The sequence below is a fragment of the Ictalurus punctatus genome, chromosome 8, assembly GCF_001660625.3.
Source record: "Ictalurus punctatus breed USDA103 chromosome 8, Coco_2.0, whole genome shotgun sequence".
Classification (NCBI taxonomy): Eukaryota; Metazoa; Chordata; class Actinopteri; order Siluriformes; family Ictaluridae; genus Ictalurus; species Ictalurus punctatus.
The window spans coordinates 16,526,110-16,542,875 of record NC_030423.2 but is presented as its reverse complement, the minus strand read 5'-3'; the positions used below and the strand labels follow the sequence as shown (position 1 = coordinate 16,542,875).

At 39.4% G+C, this 16,766-nt stretch overlaps 1 protein-coding gene across 1 annotated transcript; it reads right to left on the bottom strand.

Moving 5' to 3' along the window:
* On the bottom strand, window positions 1–10,943 carry hapln3 (hyaluronan and proteoglycan link protein 3). The gene is made up of 5 exons (XM_017473970.3): window positions 10,854–10,943; window positions 10,055–10,208; window positions 7,909–8,280; window positions 5,776–6,081; window positions 1–2,089 (listed from the first exon to the last, which is right to left on the bottom strand). Exons 2-5 carry the CDS (start codon window positions 10,173–10,175, stop codon window positions 1,803–1,805), a joined length of 1,086 nt encoding a protein of 361 aa, XP_017329459.1. The 5' UTR covers window positions 10,176–10,208; window positions 10,854–10,943; the 3' UTR covers window positions 1–1,802.
* Between the last annotated feature and the right edge of the window lie 5,823 nt (window positions 10,944–16,766).

Sequence of the window (16,766 nt, the reverse complement as noted above, 5' to 3'; positions counted from 1 at the left end):
TTTTAAGGGGAAAAAACATTTATTATCTAAAATGATAGTTAATAAGACAATAAAACAACAGCAAGTTGTTGTTGTTTTTAAACAAGATAGACTGTAAACATGCATGGACTATGGCATAAACACAATTAGTGAAATTAAACACTATATGTACGTAGGATACTACATATGCAAAGCTTTCAGTCATTTGAGCAAAAATATATCACAGAACTTTGGGGGTGTGGGGGGGGGGGGGGTTAACTTCCATTATAGTTTGCTTTGTTGCATCTATATGTATGTGAAATTTAATGTAAATAGTTTATATATGCACATATAGTACATGGCTGTAGTACATGTGATGGTAGAACACATTGTATGTATTATACAATGAATGTCCATTGATTTAGTTGATGTGAGAGAATTTACCAAGGGCAGTTTTTGCAGACCTATTCCCTGAGTGATACTTTAATGCTTAATTCTACATACAGGTGCAGCTAAAAAAAAATGGAATATCGTGGAAAAGTTCTTTTCCCCCCATAATTTAATTCAAAAAGTGGAATGTTCATATATTCTAGATTCATTACACATTAAGTGAAATATTTCGAGCCTTTTTTTGTTTTAATCTCGATGATTACGGCTTACAGCTCATGGAAATCAAAAATCCAGTATCTCAAAATATTTGAATAAAGAATTTTTAATACAGAAATGTCGACCTGAGAAGAGCTCTAATCAGCTAAAAACTCAACACATGCAAAGGTTTCCTTGGCCTTTAAAAAGAACTGGACCATTGCGCAGTGGTCCAAAGTCCTCTTTTCAGATGAAAGTAAATTTTGCATTTAATTTAGAAATCAAGGTCCCAGAGGCAGGAGGAAGAGTGGAAAGGCACAGAATCCAAGTTGCTTGAAGTCCAGTGTGAAGTTTCCACAGTCAGTGATGATTTGGAGTGCCATGTCATCTGCTGGTGTTGGTCCACTGTGTTTTCTCAAGTCGAGAGTCAATGCAGTGTCTACCAGGAGATTTTAGAGCACTTCATGCTTCCATCTGCTGACAAGCTTTATGAAGATGCTGATTTCCTTTTCCAGCATGACTTGGCACCTGCCCACAGTTCCAAAACTACTAGTAACTGGTTTGCTGACCATGGTATTACTGTGCTTGATTGGCCAGCCAACTCGCCTGACCTGAACCCCATAGAGAAGCAACCAATGAGAGACAGCAGTCCTAACAATACAGACGAGCTGAAAGCCGCTATCAAAGGAACCTTGGATTCCTTAACACCTCAGCAGTGCTACAGGATGATTGCCTCCATGCCACGCTACATTGATGCATTAATTCGTGCAAAAGGAGCCTCGACCAAATACTGAGTGCATAAATTAACATACTTTTCAGAAGGTTGACATTTGTGTATTATAAATTCTTTATTCTAATATTTTGAGATGCTGGATTTTTGATTTCCATGAGCTGTATGCCGTAATCATCAAGAATAAAACAAAAAAAAAAGGCTTGAAATATTTCTCTTTATGTGTAATGAATCTAGAATACACGAAAGTTCTACTTTTTGAATTAAATTACGGAAAAAAAGAACTTTTCCTCAATATTCTAATTTTTTTTGATGAACCTGTTTATAAAATCAGAAAATGTAATAGTGGAATCCAAATCAGTCCATTTAATCAAAACTAAACTGATTGCAGATTCACAGGAACAGCTCAGACACCCTTCATTTGTATTACAGAAATTAGAAGATGAATCATCAAACCATATATCATCTGCCAGAATTCACATTTGTGTTGACTGAATTTTAAATTGATGACCACAGTTGTGTCAGAATCTTACCATCTGACTTTGTGACAGTAAACTCCATATTTTAAATGCTGGGGCAGGAAGCCGAAGCTCCGTACACCAGGATCAGGTGGGCCGCAGTTGGCTCTGGGTTTGATGATGGGATAACGCACACTGCCATCAGCCAACCACCCAGCATCACACTGATCTAACCCTGCAAACCTCCATGCTGCGTACAGCTGACCCACTTTAGCAATCTGAGCACCATCCTGTGCACACTCCTCCACTGCCTCAGAGAAGTTCAGCTTGAGCTGGTGCTGCAGGAAGTAAACTTCACCTGAAATCAGGAACAGAACAATCATTCAATTCCTTTTTTGTCAGTCATTAAAGCAAAGGTTGCACTGTTAACTTCAAATACAGCCATTCGGAGCAACTTCAAGAACTTCTGAGGTGAGTTGGTAATATTGTAACTTATTATAAGGTCTACCTTTATTATAATATATTACATAATTTTATTACATTATATTCTTTACATAATGGTAATAGTTAGATAAAAGTTAGGTATGTAGTTAGGTAATAGTATTAAGGTCTTGTTAAATTTTCTATAATCTATTAATTAATACAATAACTCACAGTATTAATAAAGATCATTTACATTATGAAGAGTCTGTCTGGAAAAAAAGGTAGGTTAACCAAATTATAGGCTACAATAATTACCCTCAATTCTCAACTTATCCTGGTACAAATTCAAATGAAATCGATATATAGTTGCATTTTTACCTGTGGTATAAAAACACAAGTTTTTATTGAATATAGCGTACAGTGAGGGAAAAAAGTATTTGATCCCCTGCTGATTTTGTACGTTTGCCCACTGACAAAGAAATGATCAGTCTATAATTTTAATGGTAGTTGTATTTGAACAGTGAGAGACAGAATGACAACAAAAAAATCCAGAAAAACGCACGTCAAAAATGTTATAAATTAATTTGCATTTTAATGAGGGAAAAAAGTATTTGACCCCCTCTCAATCAGAAAGATTTCTGGCTCCCAGGTGTCTTTTATACAGGTAACGAGCTGAGATTAGGAGCACACTGTTAAAGGGAGTGCTCCTAATATCAGTTTGTTACCTGTATAAAAGACACTTGTCCACAGAAGCAATCAATCAATCAGATTCCAAACTCTCCACCATGGCCAAGACCAAAGAGCTCTCCAAGGATGTCAGGGACAAGATTGTAGACCTACACAAGTCTGGAATGGGCTACAAGACCATTGCCAAGCAGCTTGGTGAGAAGGGGACAACAGTTGGTGCGATTATTCGCAAATGGAAGGAGCACAAAAGAACTGTCAATCTCCCTCGGCCTGGGGCTCCATGCAAGATCTCACCTCGTGGAGTTGCATTGATCATGAGAACAGTGAGGAATCAGCCCAGAACTACACGGGAGGATCTTGTCAATGATCTCAAGGCAGCTGGGACCATAGTAACCAAGAAAACAATTGGTAACACACTACGCCGTGAAGGACTGAAATCCTGCAGCGCCCGCAAGGTCCGCTGCTCAAGAAAGCACATATACATGCCCGTCTGAAGTTTGCCAATGAACATCTGAATGATTCAGAGGACAACTGGGTGAAAGTGTTGAGGTCAGATGAGACCAAAATGGAGCTCTTTGGCATCAACTCAACTCGCCGTGTTTGGAGGAGGAGGAATGCTGCCTATGACCCCTGGAACACCATCCTCACCGTCAAACATGGAGGTGAAAACATTATGCTTTGGGGTTTTTTTTCTGCTAAGGGGACAGGACAACTTCACCGCATGAAGGGACGATGGACGGGGCCATGTACTGTCAAATCTTGGGTGAAAACCTCCTTCCCTCAGACAGGGCATTGAAAATGGGTCGTGGATGGATATTCCAGCATGACAATGACCCAAAACACACGGCCAAGGCAACAAAGGAGTGGCTCAAGAAGAAGCACATTAAGGTCCTGGAGTGACCTAGGCAGTCTCCAGACCTAAATCCCATAGAAAATCTGTGGAGAGAGCTGAAGGTTCGAGTTGCCAAACGTCAGCCTCGAAACCTTAATGATTTGGAGAAGATCTGCAAAGAGGAGTGGGACAAAATCCCTCCTGAGATGTGTGCAAACCTGGTGGCCAACTACAAGAAACGTCTGACCTCTGTGATTACCAACAAGGGTTTTTAAACCAAGTACTAAGTCATGTTTTGCAGAGGGGTCAAATACTTATTTCCCTCATTAAAATGCAAATCAATTTATAACATTTTTGACGTGCGTTTTTCTGGATTTTTTTGTTGTTATTCTGTCTCTCACTGTTCAAATACAACTACCATTAAAATTATAGAATGATCATTTCTTTGTCAGTGGGCAAACGTACAAAATCAGCAGGGGATCAAATACTTTTTTTCCCCTCACTGTATATGGTCTATAATGCATATAGTGTTCTTACATCAACTCTGCACACAACTTTAAGGGACAAATACCCTTATATCTTACTATTATAATAACCGTGTGCTGGAATGAATTTATTGAACCTCTAGTGAGATTGTCAGCACATCCATTTTAATAACCCCATGCCAATTAAGTGGCAACTTTTTAGTGGTGCTTTGAATTGTGAATTGTCCCAAGTAAATGATTTTTTATTAATACTGTAAGTCACAATGCTCATTTACAGAAATCTGTTAATAATTGACTATTATCATTATTATGGGTATTCATATATGATTTAGTTGTGTGTTAATGCCTGTGCTTCATTATTTCCATTATATGCTAAGGATTAGTGCATGTATTATTTCATCATTTTGACAGCATTAATTAATTATAAATATATACTTATTTGTGTACCTTACATAGTAAAAATGTGCAGCTGTAGTCTATCAAAGACATGAGAGTCAAGCCATCATTTGTAATAAAGTGAATTCTGTCATTGACCATGTCCAAAACACACAACTCCTGAGCTTTAAAATGGATTGCTTGTCAAAGCTCTAATGATGTGTTAACATTAGACTAATCAGTTCAGGAAGAGCTACAAACCAGAGACAATTCCTTAGAGACAATCTGAGAATGCTTTTGTCTTTGAAGACTGAGACTCATGAGAATTTTAGAGATCAAAACCAAGGCCAGTTGTATTTCTGTAATCATTGAAGGCCAGCGTGTATTTGGTATGCATGATCTGCTGGCTTCATCAGAACTGCATTTGACTCTCCGGTTCAGCCCTTATAACACAGTGGAGACAGGTCATTTTGTCACAGCTGTAATGAATCAAATGCTCCCTTGGAATTCTACAACACCCGTTGGTGTTTTTACAGTATGGAAATCCTCTCAGCATTTTCTTTTCAAGCTACTATTAGAATCCTTTTCCAAACTCAGTACTTGTCTACTGCTCAGATGATTTTTGCAGGTAAAAGAAATATTAAAGTCAAGGTTTATAATTAGTATGTGTATTGGGTGATGAACAGTGTTTCCTTATCAGACAAAGTTCCAAGTAGAAGCTAAGAACACTTAATTATTGACTGAATCCTTAAGGAACCCTTGATGAACCCCATTTTTCTAAGAATGTATATTACATAATTTTATACACTTACTGGCCACTTAATTGTAACAGCAGCGCAAATGTATGAAAACATGCAGGTCAAGAGCTTCAGTTAATGTTCATGTCAAGCATAAGAAATGGGAAAAAATGGCCACTATGACTTTGACCGTGGTTGTTGGTACCAGATGGGATAGTTTGAGTATTCCAGAATTGCTGATCTCCTGTCATTTTTGCACACAATAACCTTTGAGGTCAGATTGGTTTGAGGTGATGCTTTACCAATATTCAACTGTCTACTTTCAGTGAACCTGTGCCCACCGTAGCCTCAGATTCCTGTTCTTGGCTGATAGGAGTGGAACACATATGACTGGCTGATTGTATAATTGCATGAACAGGTGTGCAGGTGTTCCTGATAAAGTAAATGGTGAGTGTGTATTATAATGCCATTTGTACAGTTGTAAGAGGTAAAGCAAAGTGATCACCTTTGATTGAAGAAGTGAAGCAGAATGCATCAAATCGGTCGATGGATTTGTGGCGTACGCCGTAACTCCTGACGCCCGGTGCCAGGTCTGTACCACCACAGGCATCTCGAGGCACTGATACAGGGTACTGTGCTGTCCCATCAGCCAGCCAGCCAGCATTGCACCAATCAAGCTTTTCTTCCTCCCAGGCTGCAAACAGCTGCTCAAAGGTGGCCAGACAAGCACCCTGCTCCTCACATGCCTCTTTGGCTTCCTGGAAGTTAAACTGGTAGCGACCCATGGGAGAGTAATATGGGAACACTATACCTGTGGGAGGCAACCAAACTGAGATGAGTTCAGGTCATGTTAAAAACATTACATTTACACAGGTACATACTAACATTTGTTGATACAAAATGATAGCTCAGAATTTTCCAGTATTTTCAAGTCATGGATATATAGTTACATTGTGGAGAGGTGATGTATCTGTAGCAAAATGCAAATCAACTGTCCTAAAACAGTGTCTGTCACAAAACTACAAGCAGGTATTGTCTTTAGAATTTACGATATAAACACTTGAATATGGGACAAAATAGTACTTCAGCAAAGTCCAAATAAAAAACACACAGTGGCCACATCATTACATACATCTACCATGAGCAACAAAAAATTTTTTCAGTTAAACCTACCATGTAGGTGCAATTGTAGGTATATAATTACTGATTGTAGCCCATCTGTTGCTATGCACAGTCTGTCATCAATGGAAATGGAAAGGGACCACCATTTGTACCATGGACCACCACATTCCTGATACACTCTTACCACCACAACACTCACTACCATGTCACTAAAATCAACTTTGAGTATTGAATATTGATAAATATCCAGATTTATATCCAGTGTGTGATAGTTAGTGGAAAATATCAAATTAAAAGATTAAATAATGGAATTCTTTCATCAACATGTTGGTCTATTTTCACTTTTTGCTGCTCGATGAAAGTGGTGGAACTGGGTATTAGCCTTCTCTTCATCTCTAACTAAAAGGAGGGATACAGGACAGCTTTAGTCCTTTAGTCTGTCTAACTCTCTCATCTTTACATCTGCAATCTCTGCTCAAACACAACTGGTTCCAAAGCTTTCATTCTAATACCGCCATCCTCAATCAACGCCATCATGCTTGTCATCTCCAAGATTGCTAGCTTTCAAGCCTAGCCTCCACTTAACTTAAGGCAACTGCATCGAAGAGCTGCATTTTGGAATTCTTACTCCAATGTTTGCTGTCTCCATTAATTCTACAGTGGCTTTCTCACTAATATGACATAACTGGAAAATGGTGAGTGAGAAAAGTAGCTTTTGTTCTGTGCTTTTAAAATATTACTGTTATCACTTAAGTTTGAGATCATTTAAACATGTTCTCCTATTGTGGCTCCCAAGTGGTGCAACAGAAAAGCATTTGCCCTGTTATCTGGAGATCTTGAGCTCAGTTCCCAACAATGTCACTGTGGCTGGGAGTCCAACAAGAGCAAAACTGGCCCTGCTCTGGGTGGGAAGAATGGCACACTCTCTCCCTGTCAATCACAGCAACAATAGCTAATAGTGGGTGTCTGTGAGCTCGTGTATGCAGAAGTGAGTGGATAGCACTCTCTGAGAGTGTTACACTGCCCTGATGCACTGATACAACAGTTGGCTGGCTTCATGTGTCTTGGAGGAAACAAGTATTAGCCTTCACCCACCCTAGCTGGTAGCTGTCGCATGATAGGGGAATGCTGACCGGTGTGAGAGAACTGGCCAAGGCCAATTTAGGGAGAAAATATTGTACACCATTGTAACTGCACTACAATGTCGCCCTGTGACATCAGTGCAGCCCAGAACCACCAACATCTCTCTGAAATAAAGAAAATACAGCACCAAAATCACTAAGGAAATCACAAATATTTGTGAAATAAATACATTTAATGTCTTTCAGGGTGAACATTTCCTTTAAGTATAACTACAAATGGTCTAATCAGTAACTATATACCTACAAAGCGATTTATATGGTTGGTGCACCTTAAAAATGGTCAATAAGCGCAGATGCAATGAAGTATACCCAACGCCTAGAAAAATGGCCACATAGTTTATGTTCCAAATGTGTTTTACAGATGATTACGTCACCCCGAAACTGAAGCTCCACGGTGATGCTCTCGTCCTCCAGGCCGTCTATAATCTCACAGCGGTAGCGCCCAGTGTCGTCGCTCAGCAGCGGGTTGATGACCAGAGACGCATCGCCTGGAGCACTCCGGCGCAGACGCACGCGACCCCGGAAGTCGCCGTAACTCCTGTGTCGGGACCCAAAAGCCACTATGACGTGCATCTCTTTGGTTTCACCTGTGTTCGGCTGCCAGAACCACTTCACCCTCGTCTTGCGAGGTGCACTGACCTCCGGCTCATACCGGTACACACATGGAAGAGTCACATTGCCTCCTTGTACAGCAGACACCAAAGTTTGAGGAGATTCCACGTGAAGACGCACACCACTGAAGTATACTAGGGAAGGTTGGGGAGTGTTAGTAAGGTCCAAAAAGCTATTATATAAGACAAAAGTGAATATCTGCAAGTAGTAAATATAGTGCATCCAGAAAGTATTCACAGCGCTTCACTTTTTCCACATTTTGTTATGTTACAGCCTTATTACAAAATGGGTTAAATTCATTATTTTCCTCAAAATTCTACAAACAATACCCCATAATGACAATGTGAAAGAAGATTGTTTGAAATCTTTGAAAATTTATTAAAAACAAAAAAAGCACATTTACATAAGTATTCACAGCCTTTGCTCAATACTTTGTTGAAGCACCTTTGGCACCAATTACAGCTTCAAATCTTTTTGAGTATGATGCTACAAGCTTGGCTTGGGCAGTTTCTCATATTCTTCTTTGCAGGACCTCTCAAGCTCCATCAGGTTGGATGGGGAGCATCGGTGCACAGCCATTTTCAGATCTCTCCAATGTTCAATCGGGTTCAAGTCTGGGCTCTGGCTGGGCCACTCAAAGACATTCACAGAGTTGTCCTGTAGGCACTCCTTCGTTATCTTGGCTGTGTGCTTAGGGTCATTGTCCTGTTGGAAGATGAACCTTTGCCCCAGTCTGAGGTCCAGAGACCTCTGGAGCAGGTTTCCAACAAGGATGTCTCTGTGCGTTGCTGCATTCATCTTTCCCTCAATCCTGACTAGTCTCCCAGCTCCTGCCGCTGAAAAACATCCCCACAGCATGATGCTGCCACCACCATGCTTCACTGTAGAGATGGTATTGGCCAGTTGATGAGTGGTGCCTGGTTTCCTCCAGACATGACGCTTGCCATTCAGGCCAAAGAGTTCAATCTTTGTCTTGGTCTTGGTCTGAGAGTCCTTCAGGTGCCTTTTGGCAAACTCCAGGCCGGCTATCATGTGACATTTACTGAGGAGTGGCTTCCGTCTGGCCACTCAACCATACAGGCCTGATTGGTGAAGTGCTGAAGAGATCGTTGTTCTTCTGGAAGGTTCTCCTCTCTCCACAGAGACACGCTGGAGCTCTGTCAGAGTGACCATCAGGTTTTTGGTCACCTCCCTGACTAAGGCCCTTCTCCTCCGATTGCTCAGTTTGGCCAGGCGGCCAGCCCTAGGAAGAGTCCTGGTGGTTACAAACTTCTTCCATTTATGGATGATGGAGGCCACTGTGCTCATTGGAACCTTCAATGCTGCAGAAACGTTTTTGTATCCTTCCCCAGATCTGTGCCTCGATACAATTCTGTCTCGGAGGTCTACAGACAGTTCCTTGGACTTCATGGCTTGGTATGTGCTCTGACATGCATTGTTAACTGTGGGACCTTATATAGACAGGTGTGTGCCTTTCCAAATCATGTCCAATCAACTGAATTTACCACAGGTGGACTCCAATCAAGTTGTAGAAACATCTCAAGGATGATCTGTGGAAACACGATGCACCTGACCTCAATTTTGAGTGTCATGGCAAAGACTGTGAATACTTATGCAGATGTGCTTTTTTGTTGTTTTTTATTTTTAATATATTTGCAAAGATTTCAAACAAACTTCTTTCGCGTTGTCATTATGGGGTATTGTTTGTAGAATTTTGAGGAAAATAATGAATTTAATCCATTTTGGAATAAGGCTGTAACATAACAATATGTGGAAAAAGTGAAGCGCTGTGAATACTCTCCGGATGCACTCTATAATTAATTTAAGTTGGAAGCTGCAAAAAAAACAAAAACTGAAATATTATTAATAGATACAAGTATCATAATGTAAAATAACAAGCAGACATACTCTCTCCGTTTCCGTTGCCATCAGGTGATAAGTCCTGATAGTAGTAACTGTTGGAGTAACGCAGCGCCTGACTCTCCAGCATAAGGTGCAGCAACAGCAGCAGAGGGCGCTTCATCCTCATATTCACCAGACCGCTGCTTTCCAAAACAACATCCTACACAAGACAACGTGTAATTCTGCTTATTAGTAATATTTACAGTCTGATTACAGTTTGCTGCAGTGCTATCATACCTTACACCTGCATTGCACTCATATCCTTACAGATATGATGTTTACATTCTGATATTTTGCACAGATTTATTTCTCAACATTAATTTGCAGCTATTGATGGCTACAATAGCCACTGTTTCCTTTTTTTGAGAATGCTATAATGACAATAAAATCTACTTGACCTGAACTTATCCTAACCAAACCTAACTTATACTACAGCTCTTAAAATCATGGCAAATAAAGTGTTTTTCATTTTGCAATCTGCTATGTGCAAAATATTCCAAAAATAAAAGGAATTATTCATTACAGTTTGTATTTCAATGAATTTTTACGTTCTTCTGCACTGTGGATGCATACGCAAACAGTAACGTCGCCTTAAATGCAATATCTTTGATTTTATTATTATTATTATTATTATTATTATTATTATTATTATTATTACTATCTTTAGTTTTTATTATTATTATCTGTTTTACTCAAAACTGCATCCAGAAATAAACGCATATCGCAAGCGTACTCATGTCAATTTGCTAAATTGCCAAAACGTGCAACAAAGATTACCTCATTTGTTTATTTAAGAGCTGCTTACCGATTGAAGACGATGCTGTGCTCGGTGCGTTCTCTGCACAGTTTTCTCATGTGTTCACATGTTCACACTCCGCCCGGATTTAATAGCCTACACTCGCTCCCCCTCTGCGTGTGGCTGGAAAACTGCGATGACGTCACGGAGGCATCCTCGCTGCTGAAGAGCACGAGCTTAACCTGTAACATCAGCACAGGAGCTTCACTAATTTTACAGAAATATTTCCCAAAAAGTTTATTTAAAAAAAAGAAAGAAAGAAAAAAAAGTGTGTGTTTGTGTAGGGGGGGGGGGGGGGGGGTAATAATACCCATAATGCAACCTACTAAGCAATTCCAAAAAATTTTAATCACACACAAGTCAGTAGAGCAGAATCCTAAAATGTCTTTTCATCATTTCATTCATTCTTACAGCACTGGTTATGGCTTTATCCTGGTTAGGGTCACAGGGGATCCGGGGATTATTCAAGGAACACTGGGGCGAAAGGCAGGAATACACCCTGGATGGAACACCAATTCATTGCAGGACGCCACTTACATACATGTTACATACAAACACACATACAAACACACACACACACACACACACACACACACACACACTTTGGGAGGTGGAGAAAACCAGACAACCCAGAGAAAACCCACATAGATAGACGGAGAACATGCACAGGAACAGGGACATGCAGACAGTTCTTCAGTGGCAGGGGCTCAAATGTATAAAAATAAAAAAAAATCACAAAAAAGGCTACAGTGGGGGAAATAAGTATTGGACAAGTCAACATTTTTTTTTGTAAATATATTTCCAATGAGGCTATTCACATGAAATTTTCACCAGACATCGGTATTAACTCAAGAAATCCGAAAATATAAAGAATTCACAACTTTAAAGTCCATAAATTAAGTTAATAAAGTTGAATGACACTGCAAAAAAAGTATTGAACATGCTAACTGGAATTTATTGAATACTTAGTGGAGAAGCCTTTGTTTGTAATGACAGCTTCAAGGTGTTTACTGTATGAATAAATTAATCGGCCACAGTATTCAGGTATTTTGTCCCATTCTTCTAAACATATTGTCTTTAAACCTTGTTCAATTGGATTCAAGTCAGGTGGTTGACTGGGCCATTCTAACGTCCTGATTGTTTTCTCTGAAATCAATTGAGAGTTTCCTTTGCTGCATGTTTTGGATCGTTGTTCTGATTGAAGGTCCATGCACATCTCATCTTCATCATTCTGGTGGATGGCAGTAGATTCTTCTCAGGAATCTCTCGGGAAAGGGCTCCATTCATTGTTCCTTCAATTATATGAAGTCTGGCAGTACCATGTGATTAAAAACAGCCCCACACCATGATGCTTCCACCTCCAAACTTCACTGTTGGTATAGTATTTTTAGGGTGATATGCAGTGCCATTTCTTTTCTAAACATGATGTGTAGTATGACAGCCAAAAAGTTCAATTTTGCTCTCGTCTGACCAGACTACACTCTCCCAGTATTTAATAGGACTATCCAAATGAGTTGTAGCAAACTTTAAACGAGCTTCGAGGTGCCTTTTCATTAGTAATGGAGTCTTGCGGGGTGAGTGTGAGCAGTGGCGTGCATTGCCTATTGTTTTCTCTGTGACGAGGGCACCTGCTGCCTCCAAGTGTTTCTGGAGCACTTTCCTTGGCTCTTGGGCTACTCTTCTGACTATTCTTCTGACTCCCTGGTCAGAAATCTTGCGAGGAGCTTCTGTGCGTGGCCGGTTGATGATGGAGTGATGTTGCTTCCCAGTGGTGCTTACTGGAAGATTCAGCAAATACGCCTGTATCCGATTCCATCAATGTTTCGCAACAATAAGGATCTGAAGGTCATGGGAGAGCTCTTTGCTTTTAATCATCATGAGATGTTTCTGATGTGATACATTGGTAATGAAAAGCCTTTTTATAGACCATCAATTTACTAATGCAACTGATATTAATTTGCACAGATAGGAGGGATAATTACTTAATGATCTCAGCTGGTTCCCTGCCTTACCTTGCCTTGGAGAACTGCTTTTCTTTTTTTCCTGTCATTCCACTTTATTACACATAACTTTATTTATGGACTTTAATGTTGTGAATTCTTCATATTTCCGGATTTCTTGAGTTAGTACCAATGTCTGGTGAAAATTTCATGTGAATAGCCTCATTGGAAATATATTTAGTGAAAAAAATGTTGACGCATTCAATACTTATTTCCTCAACTGTATATCACCAAAGAGCTAATTTAACTACTTTATTACTTTAACTACTTTAATGACTTTAATTTAAGTACATATTATCACCTTGGCAGACATTGTAAAACAGACTGTGTGGTCACAATAATGAATATGAGAATGACAGTACTAACATGGCCTAATGTTATTTTATATTTTCATTTATAGAAACAATTACAACAAAATGGCAACTTTTATTGGAGAGATGAATCCAAAGAATCTTTAAAAGAAAATGTAAATTTTATGAAATAAATTCAGTAAAAAACTAAAGTTTTCCCATCCACAAATGTAGTGACACACCTACTGTATGTGACTTACTGTAAAAGTCGGTAGAACTTAAACATTTAATTTCACAATTGAATTTACATTTGGCAGCAGCACTCTGATTTCCATAAAACTGCATAAAATTCTCAGACTTTCCTGTGATTAATTTGCTGCTGTTTTGTGCACACTCATGTTTATTTGAGTTCAGATGCTTTTTACATAATATAATTGTTTATTAATTAATGTTGAGAGGGGCACTTTTAAATAATGTAGAAAAAGAGTAGGGGCTCGAGCCCACAGAGCCCACCTTCTGCAGATCCCTGCACAGGAACTCCACACAGACAGTAACCCAAGCTCAGGCTTAAACCAGGGACCCAGGAGTCGAGAGGCAGCAATGCAATCAGCCTTTTATATTTTGCTTTTCATGTGTAAAAATCCTATTCATTGTGAGAAATCTGCTGCACTACTATAAGGGTAGACATTTAAAGGACTCTTAAAGCTTCTATATTGAACCCTACAACAGAGTGTTTCCTTATCAGAGAGTTTTCAATTCAATTAAATTTTATTTGTACAGCGCTTTTAACAATGGACATTGTCTCAAAGCAGCTTTACAGAAACATAAATACAGCATACAGATTTTAAGTGTGTGAATTTATCCCTATTGATCAAGCCGGTAGCGACAGTGGCAAGAAAAAAACTCCCAAAGATGAGATGAGGAAGAAATCTTGAGAAGAACCAGACTCAGAAGGGAACCCATCTTCATCTGGGTAACAACAGATAGTGTGAAAGTAAAAGAAAGTTCATTATGGTTTTAACATGAAGTCTGTTTGTTGAACTAGTCCACTGTTCACTAAAGGAGACCCGAGTGCAAAATTGTATGTGCTAATTGCAGTCCCAAGGATATAGTAGCCCCAAGGCCATAGTATTAACCGTAGTCGAGGCAACCACAGTGAGAATGTCCATGTGGAATTGAAGTCCAAAACCATTTCCATGGTACTTCAAGCAGTACCATCCTAAGAGAAGATTCCACTATCAAAATTCCCCTTAAAGAAACATGTTTATTCAAAGACTGCATTATTAACCTTGCTTTTAAAAGCCATTGTATTGAGTTGTAATGTTGTGAATTTATAAACAAGCAAAGATATCTGTTAAGCTATGGACTTCTGTATATTTTTGTCATGAAAGAATTATTTAAGCAAACTTTATAGTTCATTTTGGTGTAATTTACATACTTTAAATAAAGTAAACACAGCACCATTGATCAAAAAAGAAAAACAGAAATCTGATCCGAAGTTACAGGCCTATCCTCCAAACATCCTGAACTCTGACACTGCTCTCAAAAATACAGTTGGTTATGGAAAACACTGAAACCAGAATTCCACTTTTCCCAAAAGGCCTGTAAAGCTATTTAATTTTCCAGAGTCAATATATCATGGCATAGGTATTATCAAAGAGATGGGATTTCCCCCAACCCCCACTCTGTCACATGCACATAGTCTCTGAAGATTTGATAGAATGTCCTTTCATGCCACTCAGTCGCTTGGATTCAGTAACCTTCGCCATCTCTTCTTCCTAAATGTAGACTTCCCTGCTTGAGGAAGATATTGTTTATTATCAGTGATAACCATGTCAGCTCACCAGTAGCTGGGGAAAGGAAAGGGCTGTTCAGCGGCCTTTGGTGACAGCAGGATGTTGGGCTGACTCCTTCACTCAGCATTATGACAGAGCAAAACACAGCTCAAGCCCTCCTTTGCTTATGATCTCATGCTTTTCACACTCACACATAAGAGACAGGAGAGACACATTTACCTTGTTGCTTTCACATATACCAAGACCCATTATTGATGTGTTTGAAGATCCCAGACAGTTTATTCCCAAAGCTAAGATGAAAGCTCTTGCCTGGGGCAAGGAATGCCAACTGCCTCTGAATAGCAGGGGACAGAAGAGGAGGATAATTCTGGCTGTTGACACCCAGCGGAGATAGCATTGTGCGCTAATAGTTTAGTCAAAATGAAAAGATCCAGAGTACTCTGGATTTTCCCTAAGTATCTGTCAGTTTTCATTGCAAATCAAAAGGGAGACCGAGCAGACAGACATAAAATACATTTTAAAAAATGACCATTTAATGGGAAAACTTTTCTTAAAAAGTACAGACACATCACCAATATCTTAGAACCTCTTAAATGCTTGTTAATGAATACATCACAAAAATGTTTAAATACAGTTAAATTGGCCATGAAACTTCAGTGCATCTTGCACACTGTACTTGTACAAGAAAAAGCATATAATTCATGTTGCCAAAAAATTATATGAAGTGGAGGAAGGCAGAAAAGGTCATTTATTCTCACAATAATTACACTTCTCAGAGAGACGTTTCCTGACTTGGATAAACGTCAGTGCTCATAGGTTTAGAAATTGGCCGTTGATGACAAGGTCAGACCAGCTTTCCCTACTGCAATCTTTCATTTACTCTGTAAAACATTTCCTTCTAAGTCTTGTTTGATTGCAGGTGGTAAGATTGCAGAGTCTTGCCTCCTGAATATTTGCTTGTGTTTATTACAGATTTTTCTGTAGTTTGGGAAGATGATGTGGTGTTTATGTAGTGTATGTAGGATTCTCCATGAACAAGTAAGGCTACAGTGAGCATGGACTCAAAAAAGAAAAGAAAAAAAATGGACAGTTGAAAATTTTGGTTGGGGGGGATGGGACTAATGAGCAACATTTTTTAATCTTTAACTGACCATTCTCCTATGAATGCGGTCAACAAGGCATTTTAGCATGAAAAACTGCCTCTCTGTGGATGTATTTTGCACCATTCAGTGTAAACTCTAGAGACTGTTGTGTGTGAAAATCCCAGATCAACATTTGGTACTCAAACCAGCCTGTCTGGCACCAGTAACCATCAAAGTCATGATGATGACGACATTTTTCCCCTTTTCTGATGCTTGATTTGAACAATAATTGACGTTCTTGACCTGTATCTACATGATTTTATGCATTGTGTTGCTGCCACAACAGTGCCACATTGTGTTGCAGCCACAAGTGTTAGCTGATTGGATAACTGCATGAATGTGAAGGTGCACAGCTATTCTTAATAAAGTGGTCAGTAAGTATATATTTTGTTATACATACACAGCAGCTGTGGCCCAGGTGGTAGAGTGAGTTGTCCACTAATCGTATGGTTGGCGGTTCGATTCCTGGCCCACATGACTCCACATACAAAAATGTCCTTGGGTAAGACACTGAACCCCAAGTTGCTCCTGATGGCAAGCTTGTGCCTTGCATGGCAGCTCTGCTACCATTGGTGTGTGTGTGAATGGGTGAATGAGAGAGTGTAAAGCGCTTTGGATAAAAGCGTTATAAGTGCAGACCATTTACCATTTATATATAAAATCAAGAAAAATGGTCAGGTTCAAGGAGTAGAGC